This window comes from Pteropus alecto, unplaced genomic scaffold, assembly GCF_000325575.1.
Source record: "Pteropus alecto unplaced genomic scaffold, ASM32557v1 scaffold106, whole genome shotgun sequence".
NCBI classification, from domain to species: domain Eukaryota; kingdom Metazoa; phylum Chordata; class Mammalia; order Chiroptera; family Pteropodidae; genus Pteropus; species Pteropus alecto.
Window position 1 is genome coordinate 15,546,766 of NW_006442103.1, and position 21,499 is coordinate 15,568,264.

The 21,499-nt window shown below is 37.1% G+C and overlaps 1 protein-coding gene across 3 annotated transcripts in view; it reads left to right on the forward strand.

Moving 5' to 3' along the window:
• The window catches only part of MAN1A2 (mannosidase alpha class 1A member 2), a 273,987-nt gene that overhangs the window by 210,514 nt on the left and 41,974 nt on the right, over positions 1-21,499 (forward strand). For all 3 annotated transcript variants that reach the window (XM_025052328.1, XM_006919680.2, XM_025052327.1), the window contains 2 exons: positions 453-533; positions 15,687-15,781. In XM_025052328.1, the coding sequence (XP_024908096.1) occupies positions 453-533; positions 15,687-15,781 (176 nt within the window). The remainder of the gene's footprint in view (positions 1-452; positions 534-15,686; positions 15,782-21,499) is intronic.

Genomic DNA, 21,499 nt, shown 5'->3' on the forward strand with positions numbered 1-21,499 from the left:
TGGTGCCTCTTTTGACCCTTATTATTACATATATTAGCAAAATATTTAAAATTCATGAGGAGAGAGACAAGCAAAAATAGACATTACACTGTAGGGATTAGGACAAAGAAAAGGACCAGTAGGGAGAGCGCTAATTCCAGAATTCGGGAAGTGAGGCTTTCAGGAGGAGAGAATAGTCAGCAGTGCCAAACAGCTTGACGATTTCACATACGTAAGGTACACGAAAATGGCCCATTGTTTTTGATAGTTAGGAAACCCCGGTGACAGTAACGGAGGAGTTTCAGTAACATTAACAGATGGGAGGCGAGATTGCAGTTGCGTGAGAAACGAGGATGTAGAACGCGGAAAAAACGTTCTCCACGATGTTTGCAAGAAGCATATGAAGAATTGAAAACATTTTGAAAACTATAAAGCTTCATGTACATGTGAATATTTTCAATATGTTTTCACAGAATTCAGAGGTGTCAGTGTTTGAAGTCAACATTCGCTTTATTGGAGGCCTGCTCGCAGCATATTACCTTTCAGAAGAGGAGGTGAGCAAAATCAAGTAATACCTTGTTTGTTTTGGGGAAGAGGTTGTGAATGGAATTTAATAAAATGAAAGGTTTCCCCAGGAGCATACCGTTTTTCTTAATTATCTAATATTGAACTAATGTGAAGAGTTGCCGAAAGAACTGGAGGCATCAGGTAGGACTGTTCCTAGGGAACAATGGTTTTTCCATTTGAGAATCTCAGTAAGACATAAATTCATCACAGATCCTAGCTTTATATACATACACCACGTCTCCTTTGCAGGAGCCGTCCTTCTCCAAGGCTTTGCTGCTGCGGTTAATGAATGACATGGGCAGACAGGGGCGGGGAAGGTTAATAAGACCAGATCAAGGAGTGAATCAGGAAAGATGAATATGGATCCTCTTAATACTAAAAATTAATTATTAAAACCAACTGTTTGAAAATTGAATATGTGTGTGTGTGTGTGTGTGTGTGTGTATTTTTTTTTTGCTGTAAATTAAAAAACAACAACAACTCAATTCTCCTTTCTGGAAGTTTCGGTGTGATACACGCAGACACACGTGAGACCTCCCGTGGTGGGGCAGTGGGTGTGGCACATTCCTTTTCATGACTCAGGTGGTTAAAGAGTGACCTTGGAGAGCGGCTGAAGGAAGGGGGTTAAGTCATTTATGTTTTCTGAGAAGCTGGTCTGTTGGTCTAAATGATTGTAAGAGTTCTTTGAAAATTTAAGAAAATTCATCTTTTGTTATATGTGTTGTAAAGATGGATTTTTATGTTGTCTTTAGTTTTTATTTATTGTGGTTAACCTTAAAGTAGTCATTTTTAGGAAAGCCTTCCCCATTTTTAAGATTTTTCTTTTTATCTTCTAGATTTTATTCCTCAGAAAGCCTTCCCCATTTCATCTATTTTTGTGTGCTTATATGAATAAAGAGTGAGATATTCATGTACTAGTTTTTTAGAAGTAATATGTTTGAAGGTGCTGGTCTTTAATATATAATATTAGATAAATAACAGTTATTTAATTTGTAATTTTATTGTTAGGCTTTATTATGTACCTTTGTTATACTTTCAACCTGTCTTTCTATAGCAAGAACACTTCAGTTCACATTTAATTTTTAAAAAGTGATTTATACTCTGGCCAAGAGGTTTTCATACTTCAGTGTGTATCAGAATCACATAGGGTATTTTTTAAAAATGAAGATTCTAAGCTCTACTCACAGGACTGGGATTCATCTGGTTTAGTATGGAGACCATTATTTATGTTTTTATCAAGACTCCTTGTTAAAGTGATTTTGGTAATGATGGTTCTGTTCCTTGAGAAACTGTGACCTAGATTGGTTCTGTTCCTTGAGAAACTGTGACCTAGATATTTGAATAAAATCATTGTAAACTGATAGTATGTTTAATGTCAAGTTTATTGAGATAGTACTTATTACATAGAGTAAAATTTCTCAGCTCCGTTCAGTCTATTTTTGAGCTTGTCGAAGGCATTTGGCATCTCTGTTACTTTGACTTATTATTATTATTATTACAATTTTTATTTCTCTTAAAATTTCTCATTGTCTTTGTGCATGTTTTCCACCTTATCCACCAACTAGGTCTTTTAACATAGTAATCATAGTCATTTTAAATTGTTTCGATCTCACCGCGTCTGGTTTGTCGCTCGCTTTATCTCTAGAAAGTGGATTATTTTTTCTTGCTTTCATAGGGATTTTGTAATTTTCGATTGAATGTCAAATATTGTGCATGGGCCAGTAAAGACTGAGGTTAGTAATATTTATGCCAGTGTCGTTGGGTTAGGAGTCGAGTCCTTTTAGCCTGGAGTCGAACCAGGTTTGGGTTTTTTATTGCTAAGATCATCTGCAGTGCACCACTAGCTTCAGATTCCTCTGCCGTTACCTTGTATTTAGATTGGGCCTGGTTTGCAGACAAGGTTCTCTTAATGTTCTCGCTCTGCCCTCCACTCGAGGTGCGCCTTGTACGCCTGTGCCTCGTAGATGGTCTGTCTCTTTGTCCATACTCTTCCGTTTTGATCTATATGTATTGGAAGCCATGAATTCACACCAATAGCCCAACACCAGAAGGCGCGTTCTAGCTCTCTGCCTTTTCACATTTCTAATCCTCTTTTGCAACGTGAGACACCTGCCTCCTAATATTTTTCACATATTTACCTACTTGCCTAGTCCTGCTGTATCAAACCACTTTCCCGAGCTCGCCAGGCTGCGGCCTTGTCAGGTGCATCCTCTCCCCCGGCCTCCTCTGAGACTTCAGCCCCCCTGCTTGGTTGGCCTCCTTTCCTCGCGTGGGTCCCAACCCCTCTCGGGACTCTGCCGCCGACTCTGGTCTCACCTTCCGCACACAGACCTCTGACTTCAGGAGCTTCCGGAGTGAAATGTTCAACAGCAGAGGGAGGAAGAAGATGGAACTGTTCTGACGCCTTCAGTGTCAGAATTCCCCCAGCTGTCCTTGAGAACGAAGAGCATTTCCCCCTTCTCTTCATGCTTATCTGACTGTAGAGAGGAAGGACTAAAGTTTTAGTGTGTAGTTGGCTGTTTCACATTAGGCTCCTTATCTGAAGGTTCAAGCAGAAGGTTGAAATTTGGGTTGCTCTTGTTATAGGAAAACACTAAAATGCTGAAAACATATATGATGTTACTGGTATTTCTATATTTTGCCGTTTTTATGCCTCATCCTTCAAGAAGAAACATTTTGAGGTGGAGGGACGCACATACACTTTGGAGCTGGTGATTTGAGTCCTTACTCTGTCTCCCTTTCATGAGAGTCTTGGCAAAGTATTTACCTTCAATAACTTAAGTTTCTTCATCTATGAAAATGTGAGAGAGTTTGCTTAAGAGTTGTGAGGTTAAGTAGGCGAAGGTGCCTAACATAATACCTGACTCCGTAGATTACTTCTCTTCCTCATTTGACATTTTCCTGTGTGGTGAATATTCTGTTTCTCATGGGTGGGGAATCCTTTTACTATTTTAAAATAGATACCATATGTTAATTTCTTAGGATACAGTCTACTCAATTAAAAAGTAAAGAGAACATGTTTTACTTTTCTGACTTTCTCATGCAATAGAATTTTGCTGACCATTTTACCCTTCTCCTTGATCAGTTTACATTGAAAACACTAATCCATATGTATTCTGGGAAATCAACAAATCCCTGAGGTCTACTAAAAATAAATAAAACATAGAAAAGTAATTCGAATATGAATTATTTTAATATTGGAAAAACAATAAGTTCCTATGTCTCATATACCCCGGAACATTAACATATAGCATGGCAAAGTGCCTTTCTTATACAAAACGTTACATGCGTTCTGTTTTTCTGGTATAGGGAACCAAATGAGGGTTGTCGGCCATCCTAACAAAGTGTTCCTCTCTCCTGTTGATTTATTAATATCATAAATGTGAATTTTATCATTTTCTCAGAACAAAGCTATTTATATTAACTATTCACTGGTTTAAAAATCTCGATGATTTATTATGTTTACTAGATGCTTGTTTCAAATATATGGCATTTCTTTTACAAGATTGTCTCTTCTCATTTTTTTAATGGTTATCAAAGTGGCATCCTTCCCTGAGTAAGATAACAACATAATTTATGAGGATCACTGCATCTCTGAAATCTGTCAGATAAAATAGAGGAATGGGTATGTGGAGTTTAATCCATATTTCACAGATAATAAAAACAAAAGAAACAACAACAGCAGCAGCAGAGTTTTTCTTTACCAAAATACAAATGGCACTGTATTGCCTCTTGGTTAAGATCATTTTTGAATAAGTTCAGCGATATTTTCTAAGACAAACAATATTCTCTTCTGACCTAAGGTCCTTTAAAGTTCTGAGTAAAAAAAAAAGAGTTCACATATTAATTTTTCCTGATATAAATGCTAGCCATTATTGTCCTTATTGTACTAATTCTCTTTGTATTTTTGGATGACTTGATATTGCTCCAGAAATTGCTGCTATTTCCATTGAAAATTCAACTTCTCTATTTTCTACAGATGTGCTGGTAATTGGGCAAAACATTCCACTAAGCTTTGCTGACCCAGATAACATTTTAAAGAACACTCTCCAACATTTTCCTCTTAAATATGAGAGTTTATCTACACATTTATACACATTTATACATGTGTAAAGTCACAATACTAATACTAATTCATAGTTGACGATTATGGTTATGATTACTGGTTTGACAAATCAGAACAGTTGGGAGTTACCACAGGAGCTAGAATTTTAGGGGTGAAATCCAGGAAAGAGGGAGCACAGAAGAAGCCCCAGATCTGCATACATGAAACTGTGTATTTAGACCACATTGTTTTATTTCTCTGTGTGTTTATAGAGGTATACCATAATTTTCTGCCAGAAATAGACTCTCATTCTTCCACATTCTCTGCTGGTAAAGAACTCTGGAGCCCAGCTCAAGGCCCAGATTACTTTAAGCAACTTTATTGAGATTAATTTAAATACAATAAAATGCACCCACTTTAAATGTATGTAATTGAGTGTGTAGTTTGAATTTTAACAAAATGTGTGATAAGCTGTTGGAGGGAATACAAATGATACAACCTCTGGAAGATAATTTGATGTCAAGTAAACATTTAAAATTTAAAATTGTCTTTGACCCAGTAACCCACTTCTAGGAATACATTCTCCAAAAGTAACAATGTGGATACACAAGGTCTACTTAGAAGGATATTTCATTTCAGTAGTCAGTATTTGAAAAGACCTGAATCTTCATCTAGAGGAGAATGGTTGAATCAATTAATACATCTCTTACCATAGGATACTGTACAACTACGAACATAACTATGATATATTATAACTAGGAAAAATATGCTCAATATATTTAGTGAGAAAAGCACATTACCGACCAATAGTTACAGCTTGGCATGTGTGTGCGTGTGTGTGTGTTCCTTTCATCTGGTCAGTTAGCTATTGCAGTATTTGGGGCAAGAAATAATGGCACCTTGGACTAGGATGGGTTGTAGGGATGAGATTGGGTGATATTTTGGGGCGGGAGGGAAATGAGGCAGAAGGAAGAATTGGTCCTGTCTCCAAGTTTCTGTGTTTTGATACTAGACTGATGATGTGACAGTTATTAGAAATTGAATACTTTAAGAATAGTAGTTTGGGAGTGGAAGAGCATCAGTTCATTTTAAGTATTTTGAGTTTGACTGGATTCTATGATCTTTAAGTCGAAATGGGTAGTAGATGCAGTGGATCTGGTGCTTATTGGAGAAGTCGTGACTAGAGATATAAATTTGGGATTCAGTTGCTGTGAGCTGATAACTGAAAACAAGTGAATGTGAAGTTGCTCAGAGAGACAATTTAGGGCATGGGAAAAGAAGACGACCTAGACTCCAGCCTCAGAAACATGACATTAATTAAAGGTCACATATGAGGAGGATGAGTCAGTGAAGGAGGCAGGGAGACTGTATAGGTTTTGAGCACCAGGAAGAGAGTTTTTAAGGAGGAACTAGTCAATAACGACTGAAAATGCTCTTTGCTCAAATGTGTGGCTAATTCTTCGCAAGATGCATTTCAGTGACATGATGGGGGCAGAGACCATGCTGGGACAGACTGAGGAGCGAGTGGGAGGAAAGGGAATGGATCCCGTAAGTGGACAGTTTTGTTAAGTGGAAAGGTGCTCAGGTTATGTTAGTAGCAGGAAAAGGGAAAATAAAAATCCAATTACTTAAAAATTGTATATATGTACAGAAAAAAAGAGGGTGTAAATATGTCAAAATATTAATAGTATTTGGTTCAGAATACAGGAATTGTGTACGATTTTAAAATGTTGTCCTTTTCCTTTCAAATGTTTTCTTGGTTTTAAAAATAAGCATCTATTTAATAATAGATAATAACAAAATATGAATTATTTATTTTTCATTCAGGGTCCAGCTAGGAGACAGAAACTATGCCAGTTTTTTGAACAGAGAATATAATATAAAGAAATATTAACTAGGCATAAAACTAACTTGATAAGTGCTAGATTAAAAAGATTACCTAGAGGGTATTATGCTAAGTAAAATAAGCCAGACACAGGAAGACAAATACCATATGATTTTATTTTTTACATGTGGAATAAAAAAGCCCAAAACAAATGAACAAACAAAACAGAAACAGACTTATAGATACAGAGATTAAGCTGATGATTGCCACAGGTTAGAGGGTTTGGGGGATGGGTGAAAGATGAAGGGGAATTAGAGGCACATACTTGCAGTTATAAAATAAATCATGGGGTAAAATGAGCAGCATGGGGAATGTAGTCAGTAACATCGTAGTAACTTTTACGGCGACAGATGGTAACCAGACTCATCATGGCGATCACATTATAAGGTATGAAAAGGTAGAGTCACTGTGTTGTACGCCCGAAACTTATGTAATATTGTGTATCAATTATACTTAAAAAGTACTCTGAAGTATCAGGGGGGTGGCTCCTGCTTCCTGGCAGGTCGGCGCTCCTGCTGCTGTGCTCGGGGCGAGGGGCGAGGGCGATGAAGCCGGTTCTGCAAGTGTTGGGACACTGCAGTGGCTTCCGCTGCTGCTCTAGGAAGGCGCTGCCTCCGCGGTGAAGCGTTAGGGACGCGCTCCCCCGTGGTGCGTGTCTGCACACTTTGCCGGGGATGCCAGGAATCCCAGGCCCCACGGGTCTTCGAGGTTATGTTTGCAGGGATGAGTCGACGTCACCAAATAGGCTTGCTTTCACCTACTGTGAAAGAGATTCTCCAAGCTCAGTGTTCTTCTCCTGTAACACAATCCATGGTGTGTGCAGGAATCCACAATGACCCTTTGGATCATCCCTGTAGGATTTGGCAGGTGATGGTGGGGCATGTACAGCCAATGTAAATGAACTTGAAGCTTTGGCTATTCTTTTGCCATGAATAATATAGTTTTTAAAAAATCTCTTGCCCAGTGGTTTTCTGTTTTCTGCCAGTGTTTATATAACTGGCAGGCTAGCTTGTTAGCATGCAAGTAGAATAAAATCTTAGGTTTCGTCATGAGTTTTGAAATATTGCTTGCAGGCTAATTTTGTGTGGGAGGTGGGTGTGAATGTGTTTCTACCACTGTGTTAACCAGCAGTTTTGTAGTACCCTCTACATGGGCCTAAGGAACACCTGTCCAGCCTTTAAGGAGACTCCTGTTCACGGTGAAAATGAAAACTCATCCAAAATGCAGTACAGTCAAAGTGAGAAATTAAGAAAAAGAGTTGAGAGATATAAAATAGAGTGAGAAGTTTCAAAGTATGTTTGGTAGGAGTCAGATGAGTTTAATGGAATAAATGATAGAATAGGTAATTAATATTTGAAAAGATATCCAGAACAAGGAGGAAAGCTACCAGAGAGAAAGGGCTGATTACTTACAAAAGAATGACACACCTGAGAGCGGAGTTCTCAGCAGCAGCAGATGCCAGAAAACATTGGTGGCGTCTTCAAACAGCTGAGATAATAGAACTGCCAGCCCAGTTTTACATGAGCCAAACTGTCATTCAGGAGGGAGGAGGTAAAACATAGGACAAAGAGGTATGTAGTAGGTTAGTGAAATATTTTGAGAAATTTAATTATTAACTGTAAAAATAAATAATGCAAGATGTAGGGATACATCTATGTCTACATATTATTTAGTCTTAATGTGTCTATGTCTGTACCTGTGTCTGCCCACAGGGGAGCTTGCATTCATAGGCATTTGGTGATTGCAAGACCATGGACTCACGCACGCGCGGTTTGGACCCACATACTGCGCAGCAGAAGGCGGTGTTAAACCGCTGCTGTATTTTCTTATTCTCTCTCTTTTTTCGTTTTAATCTTCGGTTTTACCTTGAAAACCCTGTGATGAGACAGGCCAAAATGAAGCATGAGGTAGCGCTGAAAAATGCGACTCCCAGGTCAAAAAGCACTCAAACTATTACTGGGAAAGAGCAGAGAACAAGTACAAATGGCACTGTCGCTAACGATGCAATTAGTCCAGGGCTGACGGGCGTCTGGAGGCTTACGTGCATGCGCAGAGCTGAGAGGAAAATACGATGCTGCACAACACGTGCAGGCAGAACATGGAACGTAAGAAACACGGACCAAAGTAAACTGGAGATTGTAACACAAGAAAAGGAACGTTAAACACTGCAGTGCTTGGAATTCGTGAACTAAAATGGGCTGGAATGGGGCGCTTCTAGTCAGGCAACTACAAAGTGTTCTACCCTGGAGATGAACAAAAGGAAGAAATGGAGCGGCTTTAATACTGAGGCGAGCCGTAGCACAGGCCGCTTCATATCAGTCCTGCTTCTGGAAAAACCTTTTAATGTAACCATCATTCAAGTCTATGCTCCAGCTACAGAGGCTGAAGAAGAGGAAATTGAAAGCTTTTACACAGGCATCCAAGAAAAACCTGACCACACACCGAAAGAAGACATGCTGATAATTATAGGTGACTGGAGTGCAAAAGTAGGAAGTAAAGCAGAATCAGATGTCATTGGAAAATTTGTGCTAAGAGTCAGAAATGAAGCAGGAGATTGGCTCGTGGATTTCTGCGAAGCTAACAGCTGGTTACGACCAACACATGCTTCAAATGACTGAACAGATGACTGTATACATGGACATCACCAAATGGCCAATACAGAAATCAGATAGACTATGTAATTGGAAGCAGGAGGTGGAAAAACTGTATTCTCTTTGCCAAAACAAGATGAGCAACAGATTGGTACTGACCGTGAACTGTTAACATCAAACATCAGGGTAAAACCGAAGAACATCGAAAGAACCGTAGTGCCAAAATGCAATGTCAGTGACATTCCTGATGGATTTAAAGTCCACATGAACAGATTGCATTGTTAACATAATTGACTGAGAACAAGAAGAACTGTGGACTAAAACTAGAATTATTATTAGGAAAGAATGTGAAAATGCAGTGCCAGAAGTAAAAAGGAAAGAAGAATCGAGACGGATGACAGAAGAAATCTAAAAGTTGTTAGACAGGTGAGAGACAAAAGTAAAAGGTGACAAAAACAGGGTTAAATCCTGAATGCGATTTTTCAACAACTGTCACTTAGAGATAAAGAGAACTATTACAATTGTCCGTGTAAGACTATAGAAGAGAACAAAAAAAGAAAAATGAGATTCTACCAAAAGATTCAAGAAATAAAAGAAATTCAAACCTGGGTTAGGAATATTGAATGACCAACAAGGAAGAACATTATCTGATGAGGAGAAAATAAACAGAATGTGGAAACAGTAGAGTGAAAATCTATACAGAAGAGACAAAAGGATGACAGATACCTTTGAACAAAATACCTATGAGGAAAAACCTGTAATTCTAAGAAATGCAGTGAAAGCTGCCCTGAAATTATTGGGAAGAAATAAATCACCCGAGGTAGCTAGGGTAACGATAGATTTATTTCAAGCCACAGAGAATGAAATGTCAAAATCCTAACAGGAATATGTCAACAAATATGGAAAACAAAATGATGGCCTTCAGACTGGAAATATCCGGTATACATCTTATCATCAAGAAAAGAGATGCCAAAGAGTGCAGAAACTCTGGGACCATTGCTCTAATTTCTCGTGCAAGTAAAGTGATGCTCAAGGTGATTCAACGAAGGCTCTACCTTATACGGAATGGGAAGTGCTGGATATTCAAGCTGGATTTAGAAAAGAAGCACTCGAGACCTACTTGCGAGCATTCGTTGGATACTGGAGTGCTCCAAAGAATTTCAGAAGGTTAGTATATGTTTTATAGACTACAGTGAAGCCTTCGACTGCATCGATCATGAAAAGCTCTGGGTTGCTCTGAAATAAAAGGGGCCTGGCACTCGGTTGTCCCGATGAGTAACCTGTATTGTGGCCAGGAAGCCACTGTCAGAACAGAATATGGAGGGACAGAATAGTTTTCTGTAGGCAAAAGTGTTAGCCAAGGGTGAATTTTATCTCTCTATTTGTTTAATCTGTATGCAGAACATATACAAAAACTAGGCTAGACTCAAAGGAAAAAGGAGTGAAAATTGGTGGAAGAAATATCAGTAACTTAAGGTATGTAGATGACACCATTTTACTGGCAGGAAGTAGCAGTGACTTGAAATGACTTCCGAGGAAAGTGTCAAAGCAGGGTTGCATTTGAACATCAAGAAGACAAAACTCATGACTATAGAAGAAACACATAATTTTAACATAGTGAAGACATTGAAATGGTTAAAGGTTTTGCTTTCCTTGGTTCAGTCATCAATTCACATGGGGACTGTAGCCAATCAACCAAAAGGAGGCTGCGACTCAGAATGAGACTTGGAAGGCCAGTAATGGAAGATTAGGAAAAAGACCACCGAGCAAAGATGTGTCATTAGAGACCAAGGCCAAGATCACCCACACCCCCGGATTCCCAGTTACTATGTACAGATGCAAAAGTTGAACAGTGAAGAAGGCTGATAGGAAACCAACTTGATTCATTTGAAAGATGGTGTTGGAGGAGAGCACCGTGGATACTCTGGACGACCAGAAAGACGAACAAGTGGGTCCCAGAGCGGTTAAGCCTGAAACATCACTGGAGGCCAAAATAACAAAACAAACTGTCCTCCTTCAGACACATCATGAGAAGGCAGGGTTCTTTGGAAAAGACGGTAACGCTGAGAAGATGTAAAGCAGCAGGAGAAGAGGAGGACCAATTATGAGATGGATTGATTATATAAAAGAAGCCATGGGCAGGAGTCCGCAGGAGCTGAGCAGGGCTGTTGAGGACAGGACACTGGCATCAGTCATTTGCAGGGTTTTCAGGAGTCAAAGTCAGTTCACTGCCTTATAACACAATATCTACGTCCAGATCTAATCATTGATATTTAGATGTCTGTATCTGTATTTAATATAGTTAACCCTTGAACAATGCAGGGGTTAAGGGCGCTAACCCACTGCACAGTCGAAAATCCTCCTATGACTTGAGTTGGGCCTTCATATATGTAGATTCCCAACTGCAGATTGAAAATACAGTTGACCCTTGAACAATACGGGTTTAAATTGCGCACGTCTACCATGTAAGTATTGTTCAGAGGTCAACAGTAGAGTGAATTAGTCAAGCAAGAGCATGGACTCTAGAGCTGGACTGCCTGGCTTTAAGTTCAGGCTCACCACCCACTAGCGTATGGCCTTGGGCAAGTTAACTTCAGTCTTATGCCTTTTTCCTGCTCTGTAACATGGGAGTAACAATAATACTTACCAAATTGGGTTGTTGTGAAGATTAAATGGGTTAATGTATGTGTTTGTCATTATCATCATTGTCATCATCCCAGCATTTTCGAAGAATATCTTTAAAAGTGCTTAAAACCTTGTATGTTAACATCAAATATCTCAGGGAGATGGGTTTGGTATGAAGAGAGAGAAAATTTACTTGTTTATTATAAATCTCTGTACCGTTTAGCTTCTTAAATTAATTCATTCAACATTTGTTGAGCACTTCTTATATGCAAGGTGCTTTTAATTTTTAAGTACAACAGTGAATAAAACAAAACCAATTTCTGCCCATTTATGGCTTACATTCTGCTGTGGGGTAACAGACAATAGACAACATAGATACATCGGAGAGTGTGTGTGTTTACACACGTATACGTATACATACATACACTGTCAGTGATAAGTGCTAAGGAGAAAAGTAAAGCATAGAAGGGGATAAGGACCTTTAAATTTCAGGGAGCGTGTGCAAAGGTAGCATTTGCGAAAGACCTAAAGGAGGTGAGAGAGCCATGTGAATATCTCACATATAAGAGCATTTAGTTGAAAGGAACAGCAGATGAAAAGACAGTGAAGCAGAAGCACAAATGGCATCTCAGAGATCAACGAAAGAGGCGAGTGGGCTGGAAGTAGGTTGTTGGAGGAGGAACAAAGCAGGGAGTGAGGCCGCAGAAATGATAGAAATCCATCACTTAGAAAGATTTGTGTCCTTTTAAAGACTGGTTTCTACTCCGAACAAGACAGGGAATCATTTCAGCTTTCTCAATGCTACTTCTGTTTAACATTCTCACTCTGACTGCAAGGCTGAAAATAGGCTGCAAGAATATTACCTAAAATAAATAATCCAATAAAGAAAACAATTAAAAACATACCTGGATTCTGATATCGCTGTCCTTAAGAATCTGTCATGGTCCTTGTAATCTGTTGTGTCACTTTAAATTTCGTTACTTGTAATTTAAAGTGCTCTATAATCTTTCACACTCTCTTTAATCCCATTTCTTCCAGTTCTTCCAGACCTAGGTATAATTCTCCCAGTCTTAATTCTTCTATACCCAGGACCAGTTTTAGCATAGTTCCATTACCTATAATTTGGTCCGATACAAATAAGTCAGAGAATTTATGTAACAGGCATTGAGTACATACAATTTTTTTTCAGTAAATAAACGAAATGTTTTAGAAGTCTTCATTTAAATACTATTGAAGCTCTTAAATAAGTGAATAATTCACTTTCCTCATCTTACCTGTCAAGAGTCTTCGTTGCAGAAAACAAAAGCTGTTTGACCTCGTGATTTATTAAAGGGCAGTGACCAGCTAACAGAATGTTTGGGAGGGCCATGAAATCAGATATTTTTGTTACGTAGCTTGGGACCCGGCATCAGGAGGAACGCCCAGGCATACCATGTGGCTGATCGGGCACCAGCTCCATTGCCTTCGTTGCCCACAAGGTACCTGTGAAGATGGGGACCGGTCACTGACACTGCTGCTAGAGCTGCCACAGAAGGAACAGACCCTTTCGCCACCGTACTCCCAAGACTGCTGCCGCGGCTCGCTCACTTCTTCCTTCCAGATACTGCATATTTGTGTATACTTGGCAATGCCCAGGCCATATCTAGAACCTTAGCTGGAGCGGAGTCTGGGAAATGCTACGTATTTCCCGTCCTTTGCAGTGTATGGAGGTGTGATCGAAGGGAGATTTGAATGAGGTTGAGTTGAGTAGCTGCCACGTTCATAATAAAAGAAATGAAAATAAAAATGACAGTGGAGTATCCCTTTTCAACTCTCAGTTTGGCAGCAAGAAAAATTTGGTACCTTTTGTGTTAAAAATACAGGGAACCAGCCACTTGAATTCTGGTAGGAATATAAATTAGTAAAACGTGTAGAGGACAAATTGGCATTAAATATCAAAATTACAAATGAAAATGCCCATTGATCTAATAGTTCCACTTCTGGAATTTATCTTCTGTAGTCACATAGTTTGGAAACAAATGTCTGTCAATAGGGGACTGACTAAATAAGTTACGTTACATCCACAAAAGGGGAAGTTCTGCAGCCACTAAGGAGAAGGAGGTGGTGGACAGTGTGTGTGTGTGTGTGTGTGTGTGTGTGGACTTTGCCTGGGGGGGTGCCCCCCTGTGTGGAACATGCACAAAATATTTATGAGCTGTTCAGGAAGCTGATAGCTATTTGCCTTGTAGAAAGAACTATGTAGTTAAGGGATAGGAATGGGAAGGAATTGATACATTTTGGATTTTGTTTTATTTGCCTGCATTGCATACTAAAAACTAATTTGTTTTAAATTAGCTGTTGCTGTTATCTACCAAAATATGGTTCTGAAGTAGAAAATGTAAGGCTATGATATATTTCTCATTAAAGAGTTTGTATATTTGTGAATAAATTAAGATAAGCATACTATATAAGGAAATTTTTCTCAGTGACAGGATATTGTTTTGGGGGGCTGTGTATAATAACAGGTTACTTTATATGTTAACTTATTAATGACACAGGTAGCTGAAAATTAGAAATATGTCATCAGTTACTTCTGGAAGTGAAATAAGAGTGTTTTTCATTTAGAAAAAGTTTGTAAGACATTTTACCATTTCGATTATTAGTTTTATATGTAGAAAAGGTGTAATATAAAAATGTGATTAATGTAAATACATGACACTAATATTAGTTCTTAAATAAGAATTTAGTCCCTTTGTCCTCATGAAGCAACGGTTGTTTATTATAGAATGTAATTTGTCTTTACCAACATATAAATGTTAATACAGAGAACCAAATTTATATTTGTTTTTCTTAATTAATGGACTGAATATGAGAAAATTATTAAAACTTTCACCTTAAATTGTTACATTTTTTAATTGAGATTTTTGTGTTAGAATAGGTATTTAAGGAAATGGTAAATTGTTGTTTTGTAAGACTGTCTAATTAAAAGTTCTGCCAAGAGCTTTTAAACCTTACGAGGTTTAAGGAACCTCGTAAAATATCTTAACATCATATTTCTTTGTCGACTTGTACATATTTCTCTCTAGTATTCTACCCCCAATACTATTGTACTTTATTTCATATAATCTTAGCTTAGAATTTTGATCAGTTCTGTACGTTACTTATTTGAAGAATTGAATAATATTTTATTGAAAACCGTTGACTGCGGTGAAAAGGTGGAACTTCAATAACCAGTCAATCTGAAATCCGTTTGAGGAGATAGGCTTGAGGCATGTAGGATATTATGACCCAGTCTCAGTTTGGAGCCTTAAGTCAGTAGTCTCCAAAGTGGGGTACACCAGCCTATCTGTTTCACTATGCTAAGAATATTGGAAATTTTGCAATATATATCTTGGTAATAGTACATGATTTTAAAAGTTTGGAAACTACTGATATTTAGGTAATTTATTGCTTTGGGTACCAAAAAAAGCAGCAGTTGGGACCGAGGGATGAAGCATTTATAGCTCTCTAATTAAACTTGGAATGAGAACTCAAACATTTTTTTCCCTTTTATAATTTGCATAAGCCTTGATGGAAAATGTTGAGACATAAATATGCTTAGAGTACTTCATGGGCATTTATCCCAAATGAGTTGCATCTCTTTCTTTTGTTTTAATATTTTTACTAAGCTTGTATACCTTGGATAAACATTTCACAGTCTGATGTTTTCTCTTAGATCTTTTGCCAGCTGAAAATGTAGATACTATCAACACCAAAACCATGTCCTTCCCTTTCAGTAAATTGTAGTTTTAGGCCATTACACATTTGGTAGCTTTTCTCATTATCCATTGTACAAACATTTTTTTCCGATTACTGTGTGCTGCATGGTACCAAAGAGATGCTGTTTTCCTTTCTGTGCTTCCTTCATGTCTCCAGTACGTTGTGGTATGCATCATACGAGAGACCAGCAAATGGCAATGGCTTTAATTTATGAATTGATGACTGTTATTTATAAATATTCATGTTTTTATCTTAGATTTTCAAGATTAAAGCAGTCCAGTTGGCTGAGAAACTGCTTCCTGCCTTTAACACACCTACTGGGATTCCCTGGGCAATGGTGAATCTGAAAAGGTAAATTCTCTTTTTAATGTGGCTATTTCTGTTCTGAAAGAATTAGATTAATTGATTTTTTGGACCTTCTTAGTCTTAGGATTCCTAATGATCTGCCCCCGCCATACATTTTAAGACTTAAATTGTTTTTCTCTGCATATATGCAGAGACATATTTCTTTAAAACATTTTCTGATTTTTAAATATGTTCTTTACTTTGAAACAGTTCACCTGCCTTAATTTTATCCCAGTATTTTTTGCTTGTTCTCCTAAATCTAGATTTCTCTCCCTCACCTGTATGGTTATATAATATTTTCTTTTATTTATTTAAAAAGAACTGACTTTTGCCTTTAGTTATGTTTAGTTAACTTCAGTTCTTTTATTTTCGTTTTCTGTTTCATTGATTTATTTTTGTTTTCTGTTTCATTGATTTCTGCTTCTTTACTTAGGGTTATTTCACTCTTTTTAAAGCTTTTTGCATTTGAAACATAGGCCTTTGATTTTAGAGCTTTCTCTCATTTTTTTTCCCTAATAAACATTTTTTTCCCTATAAAAAATTTAAAGCTATAAATTTCTCTCTAAGGACTGCTTTGGCTGCATCCCAGAAATTTTAATATGTTGTTTCTTCATTCTCATTTGGTTCAAAATATTTTCTAATTTCTTCTAGGATATTTTCTTTTGCATATCAGTTATTTATAATTATGATCAATTTGCCAAATGTTAGGAGATTTCTGAGGTATCTTGTTGCTTGGATTTATGATTTAATTTAATTATGATTATAGAAGATACTTTGTATAATTTCAGTTCTTTTAAATTTATTGTGACTTGGTTATGGCTCAGCATACGCTCTTCGTTGGTAAATATAAATGAATTCATCCTCTGCAGTTGTTGGGTGTAATGTTCTGTAAATATCAGTTAGGGTAAGGTAGTTGATGGTGTTGTTCAGATCATCTGTATCTTTTCTGATTTTTAGTTAATTGGTCAATTAATGATATACTTGTTTATGAGTTGCTAAGATGAGGTATTAAACTATTCCAACTATGATTGTCTCCTTCTCCCTTTATTTCTGTTATGTTTTCATGTACTTTGAAGCTTTACTCTTAAGTACTTACATAGTAATGATATATCTTTCTGATGACTTCACCCTTTTATTATTACAATGTGTCCTTTTTCATCTCTGGTAATATTTTTGTCTTGAAGTTTGTTTTATCAGATGTCAATGTAGCTATTCCACCATTCTTATACTATTGTCATGTATATCTTTACTCACTTATTTTCATCCTAACTGTGTCATTTAATTATAGTCTTTTTGGAAACAGCTTATAGTTGGATCTTGCCAGTTTGACAATATCTGCCTTTTAGTTCATTAACATGTAATTAGTGATGCAGTCTGATTTAAGTTCTCTTTTTTCTTCATTTCTTTACATTTAATGTCTTTTGAGTTGATGAATATATTTTAGTTTATCAGGATTTTTATTTATTAGCTTTTTTAGTGGTTGCTGTAGGAATCACTCTGTATGTAATTAGTTTTGGGTTATTGATATTATAGAATTATGGAATTAATATTAATAGAATTAATATTGTACCACTTTATGTAAATTATAGAAATATTTCAGTCATACCTGTTCGTTTACACTCTCAGTAACTCCAGGGCGAGCTTTCTAGTTAAAGGTCCAGCCTCCTCACAGAAATAGCACCTTCGTCCTTTCATAAATCTCCTTACTTAAAGAATTAACTGAGGCATCTAGAGGTTCATATATACTTGTTCCCTGTATTTCATCACCAGCCTTTTCTCTAAAAGCCCCAGCTTTTCTCCTGTATTTTCTCATCTGCACATCTCTTTTAAGTTAAATTATTTCCTCCACTCAAGATGCCCTACCTGATCTGTATCACCTATTAATATCTTAGTCTTTTACAAAAGCAAGTTAAAGTGCTCCATGAAAACTCTCTAATTTTCATAAATAAAAGTAAACTTCCCTTTCTCCGATGACCTCATCACGTTGATTGCAGTCAGTACTCGCCAGCCAACAGCTTTGGGATCTTCTGTATAACCTTCAGACTGCTATGTCACTGAATTCTCCAGCTCGACCATAGAAGGAAATTCTGTTGGCATCCAAGGTTCAGGGAGGGGTTCTAAGAGGAAATTGTCTATGTGATTTTGGATAAATACTTAGTTTGGATCTCTTTATTGCTGAGGAAGTAGTAAGTGGGTAAAATTATGACCATTAAAAAGATTTTACACCTTAAAATTTAGAGAACTCAATCAAAGGGGGAGAAGAAGCAGGCATTTGACAAAGTTTTACTTCAGGAAATATTTAAATTTTAAACATATGCTTGCTTCTCTTGAATTTTTCAATCATGTTGAACTTAAAGATAGTATAAGACCTCATGAATAAAATTTAAGGGGAATAACAAACTAGGAAAAGTGTTAATAGTAGTAATGGTATTGAAGGCATATGGGTATCATTCTTAATATATAAATAGCTTTTACAGACTGTTATGAAAAATACCCACCAATTACTTAAAAAACTCTTAAAATACACGAATGGATGATTCAAAAAAGAAATACCATTAAAAAATAAAAAATCTTCAGCACTTTAGTAATCAAAAAGAATTTAGATTTAAAATAAGGTTCCATTTTCTTACCTAGAAAATTGACAGAAAGAGAACAATGGCATTTAGGATGGGCGGAGTGAGGAAATGATAACCACATCTAGTTTTCGGAATTGGACATTTGAGTAACTCGGCAGGTAGACTGACAGTAGGTTTCAGACACTTTGAAATGTGCCTGATGTTTGACACTGTAATTTTCCTTCTGGGAATTTATCTTAAGTAAGTGAAGTATGTAAAAGATTTAATTGTAAGGATGTTTATGGCAGTGATATTTATATTAATAAAAATAGGATAAAACACATTAAATACAAAGGGGTGGCATGTCCATACAGTGGAATGCGACACAGCCATTTGAAATGATGTTCTGGAAGTGCGTTTTTGGAAAATAATACTTGCGATGTGCTAAGTGAAAAAGCAGCATAGAGAAGAATGCGACCCAATTTTTGTATCAAACAAAACATGCTCTACCATGCCGGCTGCTCACTTCTAAGTAGTAATCAGTATTCACCTTCTTAACTGTATCTCTCCTTCCTTCTCAGACTGCGTAAGCAACAGTAAAATGGATTCCTCTCCCCTTTCTGCCTCTTCTTTCCTTCTCTCCCTCCCTCATTTCTGTCGGTCTGGCTGGCTGTCTGTATCTCTCTCTCTCTACCCTCCCCTCTTTTTCTCCTTCACTTTCTTTTCTCTTTTTATGTAGCTAGATGTTTTAATTAGAAAAATAAATACATGTATTGGGTAATGTACATGCATTGAAATAGCATATACTTAATATGAAGTAAACCTTTGATTCCAAACCCCTAGTTTTGCAGGGAAACCACTATTAAAAATTTCTTGAGTATCCTCCAGACATGTTCTTATATATGCACCCACGCCCTTGGACTATTCACTTGTCATTTTCATTTAACAACAAGTCTTTATTTAACAAAAGATTTAATGAAGCGTTAGAGATGTCTCATTAAAATCAGGAACCAGACAGTGTTTAATATATTTCTGGAAGTTTTGACAACTGTAATCAAATAAGAAAAAGGAATAAAGATAATGGAATGGATACAAAATTTTAATTATGGATTATATGATTGCTTTTGAGGAAAAAAAGATGATCACCTAAAAAAACTATGAGAATAATAAAGGAGTTGACCAAATTGGCCAGTTAAACATTACAGCATGTTTTTGAACACTGGAGATATTGAATTGAAACTACGGCAAGGTCATGTCTTAGTAAAGTAAAGACAACTATAGACCTGTCTAAGGAAAGCCTAAAAATAATCCTTGAAAGGACTAAACTGTCCACAGTTATTTAACTGTCTATCAAAGAAAATCAAAAATGCTTTAAGGGAAGAAAATAAAATTCAGTTATTCAACAACATATTTTCATATTTTTCAGAATCCAGTAAAAAATTACTAATGCAGAGAAGCAGGAGAATGTAACCCATAATAAGGAGGAAAAAAACCGTAAATAGAAACATACACAGAAACAACAGAGATAATAGAGATAGCAGTAAAGGACTTTAAAATAGCTGTTACAGTCATGCTCAGGGATTTAAAAGGAAATGTGAACATAATGAGAAGAGAGGTATTTTTAAAGAACCTAATGGAACTTCTAGTGCTGAGAAATACATGAAATAAAATCACTTGACAAGCTTACCAGCAGATTTGACACTGCTTCGGAAAAGGTCAGTGAGCTTGAAGACAGAGCAATAGAAACCACCCAAATTGAAACACACACAGAAATAAAAAGAACACAGCCAGTGACCTGTGGGACAATATCAGATGTTTATCATATGTATAATGGAGTGGTTTGGGCTAGGGGTAAGAGGAATGGCAGAAAAAACTATTTGAGGTAATGGCCAAAAATTTTATGAACTATAAACTCGCAGACTCCAGACACTTGATGAAACCCAAACAAGATAAACATCCATAAACCTAATGAATGGCTGAAAATCAATGAAAAAGAAAAAAAGTCTTAAAAACAGCCGGAGGAAAAAAACACATCATGCACAGGGAACAGGGTTAGAGGTACTGCTTGCTTTGTGTCCACAGCAGTGCAAGCCAGGAGACGATGCAGTTCCTCTTGAAAGTGCTGAAAAAAGTCAATCTAGAATTCTATAACCACTGAAACTATTTTTCAAAACTGAAGGTGAAATTGACATTTTTAGCCAAATAGGAAACTTAGAGAATTTATTGCCATCAGGCCTCTATTACCAGAAAGGTTAAAGAAACTTTTTAATGACAGTAAATGGAAAGGCAGATATACATAAAGAAATGAAGAGAACCTGAAAGAGTAAATATGTGGGTAAATGTGAAAGTTGAAGTTGAAACACTTGCATAGCACTTGCATGAAATTATGAGCTGGTTGGTGTTTGGCAGCTCATCACCTTTTTATAGTTGGAGCTTTTCTGTCCTCAGTATTATATCTTGTTATTAGGGATTTTCTTATTTTTCTGAGGAGTTAGACTATATAAAAGTATCAGATTTAACATTTTAGATTGTTCCTGTGAGGCTGTGCATAAAATACGTGAAAAATCTGTTTAGAATTTAGTGTTTTGAAAAGTATTTGAATGCACCGTGAATGCAGTTTGTGGCCAGAGAGTTTTTACATGAAAGAGCAAGCCGCTGGACTCCTAGGGACTTTGTGTTTGGACTTGACCACACTGTAATTCATTTGCCATGCTGATGCCTAGGCAGTCTTTCTAAATGGCATGCTTTATCCCTTAAATCGTATGTTGCATTCCTTAAAATCCTTCATGACTTCCCGTCACACTTAGAGTTTTACTGTGACCTTACAGAATTCTCACACAGTCTGGATTATGCCTACCTCTGCGACCTCCTCCCGTGTCATTCATTTCCCCTTCCCGAGCTGCAGCCACACGGGCCACCTTCTTCATCCTCAGGGCCATTGCATTTGCTGTTCGCTCTGCTGGGATTGCTCCTCTTCCAGATCCGTTCATCCCTCGCTCCTTCTCATCATTCCAGTCTCGGTTCCAACTATGTCCTTTCGGAAGCTTTCTCTGAACAGTTTATGCGAAGAACCTTTCTTCTAACTTACTTTCTTCACTAGTACCCACTATTCTATTTCTCCATTTAATATTCTTTTAACAATTATCACTTTAAAATGGCCTTATTTATT